The following is a 12,295-nucleotide window of genomic DNA, read 5'->3' as shown; positions in this document are numbered from 1 at the left end:
AAGCAACAACAGGTGTTGGTGAGGATGTGGGGAGAAAGGTACACTCAAACATTGCTGGTGGGGCTGCAAATTAGTGCAGCCACTCTGGAAAGCAGTGTGGAGACTCCTTAGAAAACTTGGAATGGAACCACCATTTGACCCAGCTATCCCACTCCTTGGCCTATACCCAAAGGACTTAAAATCAGCATATTACAGAGATACAGCCACATCAATGTTCATAGTTGCTCAGTTCACAATAGCCAGATTGTGGAACCAACCTAGATGTCCTTCAATTGATGAATGGATAAAGAAACTGTGGTATATATATACTATGGAATATTACTCAGCCATAAAGAATGATAAAATTATGGCATTTGCAGGCAAATGGATGAAACTGGAGAATATCATGCTAAGTGAGATAAGCCAATCTCAAAAAAAAAAAGGACGAATGATATCGCTACTAAGTGGATGATGACACATAATGGGGGGTGGGAGGGGTTAGTGTTAGGGTTAGAGTTAGGGTTAGGGAGGGGGGCAACAATGGAGGAAGGAAGGACTGTATAGAGGGAAAAGAGGGGTGAGAGGGGTGGTGGGGAAGGGAAAAAATAACAAAATGAATCAAACAGCATTACCCTATGTAAATTTATGATTACACAAATGGTATGCCTTTACGCCATGTACAGAGAAACAACATGTATCCCATTTGTATACAATAAAATAATAATAAAAAAGAAACGTGATGATTGTGGTAAAAATGATTTTCTGCATTGTATATATTGACAGTGCCAAAATATACCCATTACTGTTTTCACAATCATCATAAAGTAGTGAAACAGCAGAAAATACGATTAAAGCATTTAACTCCATTAGCTGTTATGCACAATGCCAAGAATCATAATAGCACTGCTCAGATTATATAATGGCAAAGGTGTGTGCCATTTTAGAAAATGGTCAACACAAAATGTCCTGGAGTAAAACCATGACAACAAACAAATCATCTGGACTAATCAAAATATTTCCCACCTGACACAGCACTTTCAACTTCCTGTTATAGCTGTATTTTTTAAAAAAATATTAGAGCTTCAAACAAACCAATGCCAAAAGTTAATATAAATAACAACATTTTTAACTTACTGAGACATCAGTTTCTTTTTCAGAAGAAAAAACTTCACAATAATCCATGTTTTAAAAAAAAGATTCATGTATACAGAAAAGGTTCTAAAACAGAACATCAAAACTGAGCCAAAGATCTCAGACTAGAGAGGTTTTATTACATATTTGAACCACAACTCTTAGGGAACGGAGGATCAATCACTTTAGTGTCACCAGGTTCCATATTATACATACTGTTAAGATGAATTTTATACTTTCACGAAATTTTGCAAACTTTTTATTTCAAAAAAGTATTTTACATATGTCTTTTTATTACAATAACCTGCAAAGTTACCAAAGCAAGGAATATTCTGATGGTTGAGAACATCAAGATACAAAACTTGGGGCTGAGGATGTGGCTCAGTGGTAGAGCACTTGCCTAAGATGTGTGAGGCCCTAGGTTTGATCCTCAGTACCACATAAAAATAAAATAAAGGTATTGTGTCCACCTACAACTAAAACGAAATATTTTTAAAAAAAGATACAAAACTTGCTCACTGCCAGAGTATACCAGAGGTAATGGCTGGACCTCTAGCTGGACTCTTTCTAAAACACGAAGTATGTGAAAGAATTAACCCAGTTGTCTTAAATACCATGGGTGCATGGGCCTACCAATCACAATCTCCAGGAGTGCCCATGCATCCATATATTTTAAAAACTCTCTAGAGAATTCTGTCCATGGGAGTCTGAGAATCAATCAATGGATCATGGTACCAAGCCCAGGAGTGGAACCCTATCTCAGTTTAATCTCAGTCAGCCCACAGCAAGTCTTCTGAAATTAACTGACCACAGAGCATTTGGCTCCTCTGCTAACAAGTCGTAGGTGCCAATGGTGGTAAAAATATAATGTGGTTTTTAAAGCCTCTAATCATAGCATGCCCAAGAGTCCAAAATATGGAGTGGTTACTCAATAAAAGCAAACCTTTTCTCAGTGGGTTAACATGACTTAATGGCACATTAAGGATAATGAGGTGAGGAAAACCAAAGAATTTCACCATCTGATATATTCATTTCAGAAATAGAAATTACCAACAAAATTAGGAATCAGATAAAAGTACAATGAGCTAGATCACTATGTAATATTACAGAGAGCTCTCTAAGACATGCTATTAAATGTTAAAAAAAACAAGTTACAAACCAACATGCATGGTATGAGACTACTCACAATATACACAAAGTTGTACACAAAACAGTATTTTGTCTATGGGTAAACAAAAAGCACATGCAAAGGTCTAGAATTGAACTGTCCAATACAATAGCCACTAGGCACATGGGGGACATATAAATTTAAATTGCTTACAAATTGTACCTAGTTAAAAATTCAGGGGGGCTGGGGAGATAGCTCAGTCAGTAGAGTGCTTGCCTTGTAAGCTTAAGGCCCTGGGTTCGATCCCCAGCCCCCGCCCCCCCCCAAAAAAAATTCAGTTCCTAGTAACAATGGTCACGCTTTAAGTACTCAATAACCACCTATACCTAGAAACAACTGGTCTGGACAGCAAAAATACAGGACATTTCTATCATCACAGAAAGCTCTAGTGGACAATTCTGGTCTAGGAAGATATAAACTTATAAGGGGTAATTGATCTGGCCGGTGAGTGGGGGTTTAGGTAGTTAGAAGTGGGAACTGAGAATAGGAATTGAAGAACTTCAACCATATTTGTAAATTCTGCTTAGATGTATATTTGAAAGGAAAAGCTCTTTGAAACTGCTGTACAATTTTTAAAATCATTAAAAAATAGAAAGAGAGTCCTTTGTTGAAGATACACAAAAATATTCAAAAAGCCTGGAAATTTAAAAAAATATCCCACTGGGAGCTCTGGATTAATGTGTAACAAAGAATTAAAAATATTTCAAGGTTCTGCTAGGCATGGTGGTGCAAGCCTATAATCCTAGTCACTTGGGAGGCTGAGACAGGAAGGTTGCAAATTTGAGGCCAGTCTTGGCAGCTTAGCAAGACACTGTCTCAAAATAAAAAGAAAAGAAAAGAAAAGACATGGCTATGGATGGAGGTCAGTGGTAGAGCACCCCTGGGTTGATTCCCAGTACCAGGAAAAAAAATTTCAAGCTTCTGAAAAGAAACACCAACAAAAAACCAAGCATAGCTTATTAAACCAAGGAGGTAAGTGTTTGAGGAAAAACATCCTCATAAAATGGATTAAGAGAATTCAAATGAAGAAAAGAGGAAAGTCCCCAAGTACAAACTGGAATTTGATGGGCTAAAAGTAATATCTGAAGGCATATTTAGTCAAAAAAAGTACTTTAGAATAGGGGAATTGTGGGATAGTGGAAAGGCCATAGTTAGGGAGTTAAACAGACTTAAGATTTCAATCTCAGCTCTCCTTCTAGTTGAATACTCTCAAAGAAGTTATCTTAACTTGCAAGTTTTCCATTTGCTCATCTGTTATATGGGAAATATTTAACTCAAATCGTTGTGGGGAGTGAGATGTGTAAAATTTGTCTAGCAAAGTTCCTGGCACACAGCTACTAGTTTAATAGTACTGATCATTATTATTTTAATGACTTCCAAATGGGGTCTGGGGATGTAACTCAGTGGTACAGTACATGTTTAGCATGCACAAAGCCCTAGCTTTGATTCCCAGCACCACAAAAACAAACAAACAAACAAACATGGCAACCAGGGATACATAAATTAAAACTGCATTAAGATTTCATCTCAATCTAGTCAAAATGACAGTTATCAAGGATACAAATAATAATAAATGCTGGTGAGGATGTTGGGGGAAAAGCACATTCATACATTGTTGATAGGACTGCAAATTAGCACAACCACTCTGGAAAGCAGTATGAAGTTTCCTCAAAAAAAAAAAAAAAAACTAGGAGTGGAACCACACATGCAACCCAGCTATTCCACTCCTTGGTATTTATCCCAAAGGAAAAAAAAATCAGCATACTGTAGTGATACAGTCACCTAGGTGTTTACAGCAGTACAATTCACAATAGCCAAATTATAGAACCAGCATTATTGCCTATCAATGGATGAATGGTTTAAGAAAATGTGGTATATATACACAATGAAGTTTCACTCAGCCATAAAGAATGAAATTATAGCCAGATGTGGTGGTGCATGCCTGTAATTCCAGTGGCTCAGGAGACTTGAGGCAGCAGGATCACAAGTTTGAGGTCAACCTCAGTAATTTAGCAAGGCTCTAAGCAACTTAGTGAGACCCTGTCTAAAAATAAAAATTGAAAGGGGCTGGGAATGTAGCTCAGTGGCAAAGTACACCTGGGTTCAATCCCCAGTACCAATAAGTAAAAAAGAATGAAATTATGGCATTTGCTGGTACACAGATGGAAGTGAAATAAGCCAGACTCAGAAAATCAAGGGTCCAGTGTTTTCTCTCATATGAAGAAGCTAGAGCAAAGAAAGAAAAAAGGGGTGGGGGATCAGATCACTGGAGTAGAAGGAGGAGGAGGGAGGAACAAAGGAGAGGAAAAGGGAGGAAACGCTGAATATACTTACCAAAATTATGCTATGTGTATGTACATATACCACAGTGAATTCCACCTTTATGTATATCTATAAAGTGTCAATTAAAAACAGTCAAATAAATAAGTGAAAGTAAGACCACTAAAGTAGAGGAAGGGAAGAGTGGGAGGGAAGAGGAGAGGGGAAGCAAGGAGGCACCAGAGACTGATATGGAGTAAATTAAAGTTCATGCATGTATGATTTTTGTCAAAATGAACCCAACTACTCTATATAACTATAATGCACTAATGAAAGCAAAACAAAAACAAAAAATCTCATAATTTTCAAATGGACAAAAAATAAAATGATGACTGTCCTGATAAAATTTAAAATATATTCAAAGAACAAGAATTAATTTTGCTCCTCCAAGAAAAGTTCTTTTTTTTTTTGCAGTGCTGGGGATTGAACCCAGGGCCTTGTGCTTGCGAGACAAGCACTCTACCAACTGAGCTATCTCCCCAGCCTGGAAAAGTTCTAAAGTCATTCTTCTTTAAAAGAGGCGTGGGATAAGCAATGCTGGTGATAGCTATCTCAGAAATGCTTCCCTTCCTTACTATCTGATGAAAAGCCATTCATCCTTTAATACCTAGCCTCCAACTCTTCTTTATGCTACTGACTTTAGGAGGCTCAGGTTACCACCCAATCATTAGGTATCATGAGAAAATTCTGTATCACGAAAAGGTCTGGCACGTGAAGAACTATAAGGACAGCAAATGGGAGGACTAAGGGCACTAACTTTTCAACCCTGCAAATGATTATTCAGTTATGGATCATATATGGCTCACAGTCTAAATAATGCTCTAGAAATATTTAACACACAAATGAATGAACAAACAAGTGTTCACCCCAATATGGAAGAGGGCGCTAACAGGCTTGTGGTCACTGGTTTTCAGTTCCATGTGACTCCGATAATGAAGCTGATTAACATTTGTTCCTCTCCAAAGAATTCGGTCACACCAGGCTGGAACTCGACATTTTCCACTGTAAATTAAAAAAAAAAATGAGGTATAGCGAGAACAAACCGCAGATGAACATATTACCTACCACACCAGTGTAAGATCTGGATTAAGCCCTTTTGTTATATGCTCCTAAAGAGCCATGTACTCCTTCCAAAGGACCCCTATCATCTTCCTGACTCCAATGCAAGCTCTGTTAAGAGACTGTTTCTGCTTGTCTGCCATGGAACTCCTGGCACATAAGTATAGTATTTGGTGTAAAGAGGGTGCTCAATGAACAGTTATCTAATGAATGAATAAATGGTTCTCCTAAGATTAGGTTTACATCTTCAACAATTTTCTTAAAATATCCCCAGAAGTTCAGGATTCTATCTACTCTGAACACTTCCTCTTTCTTTGCTCTATGAACTGCAATGACATGTCACCACAGACAGATAACTAATCAGGTTTAAAAATCCAGTCCTCAGCTGGGGTTGTAACTCAGTGGTAGAGCACTTGCCTAGCACATGTGAGACCCTGGGTTCGATCCTCAGCACCACATAAAGATAAATAAATAAGATAAAGGTCTAAAAATAATTTTTTAAAAATAAATCCAATCCTGTATTACTAAACGAGGCTTAATCTCTGGACAGACCCAATAAGAGATTTCTCCTTTAAACCTAGACTTTTATGGACAAATGCAGTTTCTTCTGAAAGAGATGAACTAACATCGAAGCATGTAAGTATGAGCATGTAACTATCCATGAACTACTAAGGATATGGAGAAATCTATTTATCATTCTATTCAAATAAGCAATACCTTGTATGCCTGATCTAGAAGATGACATGAATATTTCTTATCAGAAGCTCTACAGCTGGATCTCAAGTGAGGTGTAGAAGAAACAAGGTAAAGTATACATCATCTATTAGTGTCACTTTTCTTTTGCTGACTGGTTCCACTGGAACATAGGAATACAGACTCCTCCCACCCCATGCTGCCCCAGAGCCCTCAGAGAAAGAAGCAGCTGAGTATGCTCAGGGATGCTTTCTCTTTCAAGCTTCTGTGTTCAGCCAGCTAGTAAACTGTAAGAAACAAAGAAACAGTAGGGAGAAGACAAATAATTACCAAGAACTTACTGACAGAAGCACTTCACTGGAGTGATTAGGAAATCAAAGGGTCTCCTAGATGATTCTTAGTCTTCTCCAATAGTGGCAGACATGGGGTCCAGGCATGAGTATTTAAAAAATATCTCTAAGTGATTCTAATGTGTTCTCAGGATTAAGAACTACTGTGCTAGAACAACCTTTCATGGCCCTATGTTTTTACCTTCTGGTATCCTGAGTTAAACAGCTAAGAAGCACTTTGGGAACAAAGGGCCAGAAGAGGGCAACAGGTGAGAAACAGGGGCAAGATCAGAAGTCAAAAACTTAAGCAAGTATGTTGAGGTGATAAAAATATTTACTATAGGCAGCCCATGAAACTTAACCAGCCCTGACAAATAAGTAACAATTTCCTAAGATAAGATCACCATTGAGTACACAATTAAAAACTTTCTGATAATAGCATTGAGCCATTAGGTTATTATCTCTTCTTATGGTATGGACAAAAAAATTTCCTAGTCTCTTACTAACAGAGGAGGAAGAAATATAAGATTAAGACTTAACTTATTCTGTGAGAAGGTTCTTATTACTTTACCTGGAATCCCATCGGTCTGTTTTCGAGTCATACTTGTAAGTGGGGATAAACTTGATTTCCCCTTCATTGAAGTCGATAAAAGCTTTTTTCTGTGTGCGCTGGATATTTAGCTACAGATAGGAATAAGATCACATAAGCATAATACCCTCTTTTTTAAAAAATATTTTTTAGTTGTAGATGGACACAATACCTTTATTTTATTTATTTTTATATGGTGCTGAGGATTGAACCCAGTGCCTTACACGTTCTAGGCAAGCACTTTAACACTGAGCCAGAACCCCAGTCCCTAAGCATAATACTCTCTTAACATAAGTGATAATCAGGTTGATTAGTCACTGCACCCATTTCTTTTTTCTTTTTTTATTCGTGGTACTAGGAATTGAACCCAGGGTAGTTATACCACTCAGCTACATCCCCAACACTTTCCCCCCTTTTATTAGTGTATTAAAGATGTACATAATAGTTGGGTTCATTTTGACATAATCATACATGCATGGAATTTAATTTATTCCATTACAGTTCCGGGTTCCCCAACTTTCCCTCTCTTCCTCTCTCCCACTTCCTCTTTCTCTACTCTCTACCTTCCACTCATTTATTTTTAATTGGTGCTTTATAGATATATATAAAGGTGGAATTCACCATGGTATATTTATACATGTACACAGTGTAATTTTTGTCAAATTTATTCCACATTTCCTCCCCTTTCCCGTGCCTCCTCTCTCCTATTTTGAGACAGGGTCTCACTAAGTTGCTGAGGCTGGCCTCAAACTTATGATCCTCCTGCCTCAGACTCACACCCCAGCAGCTGGGATTACAGGCATGCACTTCCATGCCTGGACACTGCTTCCCTTCCTAAGTATCTAATTCTACACCTTTTATAACTGTGGGGGAATACATAAATAAAATTTCTGTATCTTATGAATAAAATCGTGGTATTCCCACAGCATCTAAATTCACCATCATAAGGGATGCTCATTATTTGCACATCACTAATTTTTTAGTACTAATAATGCTAGGGGTAAAATGGAAACATGAAATTTGAATAATAAGTTCCTTGGAGCTGGGCAGAAACGATCCAGCGAAATTATAATTAAGTACAAACAATTGTTGAATGGATAATTCCAAAAACTGATTTCAGGAATAGTTACAAATTGTTTTGAAAGTTATCCTCGCTCAATTGTTTTAGCAGAGTTACAAAAGATTCAGAATTTACTCCAACTGTACTTCTTTTGGAGGCAGGAAAGAGGAAGAAATGCCAAGAAATTAGCCAGTCAAACTCAATACAAAGGCAAACGATCAAGAAAGGTTCCCTACAGTCAGGCACGGTGGCACATGCCTATAATCCTAGCTGCTCAGAAGGCTGAGACAGAAGGATTGTAAGTTCAAAGCCACCTCAGCAACAGTGAGGCACTAAGCAACTCAGTGAGACCCTGTCTCTAAATAAAATACAAAATAGGGCTGGGGATGTGGCTCAGTGGTCAGGTGCCCCTGAGTTCAATCCCTGGTACCTGCACCCTCAAAACAAAAGTTCCCTACAAAAACCATTCTACTGTAAAACATTTGAATTTTGACCATGTCTAAAGGCCAAAAAGGCTCTCCATAAGGATTTAAAGACACATGAATTAAGTCAAAACATTACTTTCCTCAATCAGAAGCATTCATTTTTGTGCTAGTACTATGCTATTCTGTGTATCTATTCAAAGGAAATAATATCAATATATCAAAGTGATACTTGCATACCCATGTTTATTGCAGCATTGTTCTCAATACCAGATACAAAATCAACCTAGGTGCCCAACATGGATGAATGAATAAAGACAATGTGGTATATATGCACAATGGAGTATTACTCAGTCATAATGAAGAATGAAATAAATCCTAATCATTTGCAATAAACTGAATGGAACTAAAGATTATTACATTGTTAAAGGAAGTAAGTCAGACACAAATACTGCATGTTGTCTCTCATATGTGGAAGCTAAAAAAGGCAACCTCAATAAAGAATATAGAAAGGCTGGGAAGGGTGGAGGGGAAGGTAGATAAAAGGAAACCAGATTTGACTAATACATGCTGCATGCATGTGCTGATATATCACATTGAACAGTATTAATACATACAATAAATGTATGTTAATCAAAAAATTAAAAAGCTTGATCAAATTGTGTTTTTATGTATGTGCAAATATCCCACAATGAAACCCACCATTCTGTATAATTCATTTGGATGAATCAATAAAAACCAATCTTGGAAAGGATTTAACTCTTCAAAGATGTTTAGGCAACCAATCATCCTTCCCTTGGGTGAATTATATTTTCCAAAAGGGAAAATTTTAAGACAAAGGAAAATGTATTCATTTTTTCTACTTCACACTGACTCTAACTAGAATTATTTTACCAGAACCTAAATGTGTTTTATGGAATAAACTGAACTCCACCATAAAAATGCACTAATTTGTAATGGTCAGTATCTATATACTGAAGTAAAAATTTAAGTCACATGCAGGGTCTAGGGGCAAATATACTTCCTGTCTCACTTATATGGGAACTGGGTTCCTGAATATCAGGTTTTATCTGAATGTCACAGAGCCAGTGCTTTTTCCAAGGTTTTAACATGAAGAGCTATATATCAGCTAAGTCCCAACTAACCAATCAGTTCCAATTAGATTATAGTTTATGCTATTCTTCCCAAACAAATCTCCTTTTGGTGCTTCCCAATCTCCCTCATGGGACCTCCCTTTTTTTTAAAATAACCTCCAAGCTACTGCTCAGCCTGCCAAGTAATCATAGAATAGTTTTCCCTGTTCCATCTGCCAAACCACATCAACAGAGTTGAAGGTCCACTTCCTCCAGGAAGTATTCTCCAATTAACCCCACCCATTCTCCAGCTCATTTACACAAATCTCTGCTTGCTAATGTTATGTTTACTTTTCACCACCAACGTTATATCCCCTCTGCCCATCCACTTAATCAAAGCACTACAAATACTGTATGCACTCAATTCATCACTAGTCACACTTTTTGCAAGACAGTATGACTTTTCTATCTCTTCCTAGAGTAACACATGCCTGCCATGTGTCTATCTCATACTTCTCATAATCTTGGTCATGGAATCTTACTTACCTGATCGAATTTCAAGAGTCTCTGAAGGTCATTCTTACTAATAAGACTTTTCACTTCACTGGCATCAGGCATGCAAAGTCTGTAGTTCAAATCTCCCAACCAAATTACAACACTGAGGACCAAGAAATATATGAACAGAAGTAGCAGAATTAGCATAAAAAAATCAGAGAAGAACGGAGAAAAGAAAATGGGTAGATTATTATAAGGATTCATTTATCATTATAAAGGTTTAAAACTGTCATTAACCCTTTGGGGGCAAGCACTATCAACATGTGAGAGAGAGAGAGAGAGAGAGAGAGAGAGAGAGAGAGAGAGAGAGAGAGAGAGGAGAGGAGGATTATAAAATAGATGGAAAAACAGGCACTCTGCATATGAAGAACAAAACTGGGAAATAGAGTATATGTGTAGGATTCAGTAGCCAAGGAGTTAATGGACTGAGAGCATACAGTTTATTTGCTGGACAAGCTTCAAAATTTTGCCTGGTTGCTTGCCAGGTATTTAGGGGAAGAGAGCTGAACATTTTCTGACTCTCAGAGCTCTGAGATTCTGCAGACTCTCTGCTAAGTTCTGCATGGTCAGAAGGACAGCTGTCTGAGTGACCAACTAGGAAAATTAGGTCCAGGGCTCTCCAGTATAGCCAACCTGTCTACCCCTGCCCAATATCTGCAGGCCAAGTTCCAGCTGAGGAGACTGGAATCCCATAGGATATTCAGCTCCTAATCACAGTGTCAAGACTTGAGATGTGCTGAGAGGGAGACCCTAAAATTACCATCTCAAATGGATTCTCTTGTGAGCTATCAAGTTTCCAATGAGTAATGCTACCAATTTCAAACACAACATGAAAATTTTTTAATAATGGGGAAATAAGTATATCTAATTGTGTGGCAACTTCATGAGCATAAATTTCAAGACCTTGACTTTATCACTTTGAAACAGAATTCTATATGATCCTAACTGTTGGAACAATATGGAAATGTTCCAATACCACGACCCTTCCCTACTCTTTCCTCAATTATCCTACTCTCTACTGATTCTAATTCCCTAAAATATCCTTTGTTTTCTTAATTCCCATCTCAAACTACTTATTCTAAATCACACTTTTAGAATTATAATAACCAGTATTAATTAATTAATAATTTTCCACCATCAATCCATCTATTCCTTAAAGAATTTCTACTTCTATACCTATTAAGTCCCATTATTCACTGGCCTCTTTCTGCTACTCCTATTGTTAATAACCACAACCACTAAAAATAATAATGCAGATTTGCATATACCGGCTTGGAAAGAAATCCATAATAAACAGGACAATATGGTCACATACAATAAGCATGTGTGTGTTTGTATATGTACGAAGTCTAGAATAGCACTGTTGAATGGAATTAATTATAATGCACGTCACAATACAATTTTAAATTTTCTAGTAGCTACATTTAAAAAGTAAAACAAATGAAAAAACAATATTCACTTAACCCAATATATCCAATTTTTTATTTCAACATGTGATTAATTAAATTTTTGAGATAGTCTACATTTTTCCCTACTAAGTCTTCAAAATCCAGTGTATAGTTCATGCTTACAGCACATCTCAATCTCGGATAGCCATTTTCAAGTGCGCAATAGCCACATATGGCTACTGGCTATCATAATGGACAACGGCAGATGTAGATGGATACACACCCAACTGTTAAGGATGTTTCCTTTGGAGATTGGGGATGGCTGGGGAGAGTAAAGGATGAGAAATGAGGGATTGTTACTGTTAATATTATCTTTATTACATTTACACGTCTATTTAATAAAAAGAATAAAAAACAAAAGTTGACTCTAATCAACAGATCCCTTCAGCATTATTCTAGATGCTCCACTAATACCACTAACCTTTCTTCTAATGTCAAATCCAATTCCTCTATCTCAATGAGTCTGCTCT

At 37.2% G+C, this 12,295-nt stretch overlaps 1 protein-coding gene across 4 annotated transcripts in view; it reads right to left on the bottom strand.

Annotated features, from left to right (window-relative positions):
- Ocrl (OCRL inositol polyphosphate-5-phosphatase) overlaps positions 1-12,295 on the bottom strand; it is a 65,654-nt gene that overhangs the window by 21,592 nt on the left and 31,767 nt on the right. For all 4 annotated transcript variants that reach the window (XM_047536520.1, XM_047536522.1, XM_047536523.1 and 1 more), the window contains 3 exons: positions 10,369-10,480; positions 7,250-7,359; positions 5,464-5,599 (listed from right to left, as the gene is read on the bottom strand). In XM_047536520.1, coding sequence (XP_047392476.1) covers positions 5,464-5,599; positions 7,250-7,359; positions 10,369-10,480 — 358 coding nt within the window. The remainder of the gene's footprint in view (positions 1-5,463; positions 5,600-7,249; positions 7,360-10,368; positions 10,481-12,295) is intronic.

The sequence above is a fragment of the Sciurus carolinensis genome, chromosome X, assembly GCF_902686445.1.
Source record: "Sciurus carolinensis chromosome X, mSciCar1.2, whole genome shotgun sequence".
In the NCBI taxonomy this organism is placed as follows: domain Eukaryota; kingdom Metazoa; phylum Chordata; class Mammalia; order Rodentia; family Sciuridae; genus Sciurus; species Sciurus carolinensis.
This window is presented reverse-complemented; position numbering and strand designations above follow the sequence as displayed.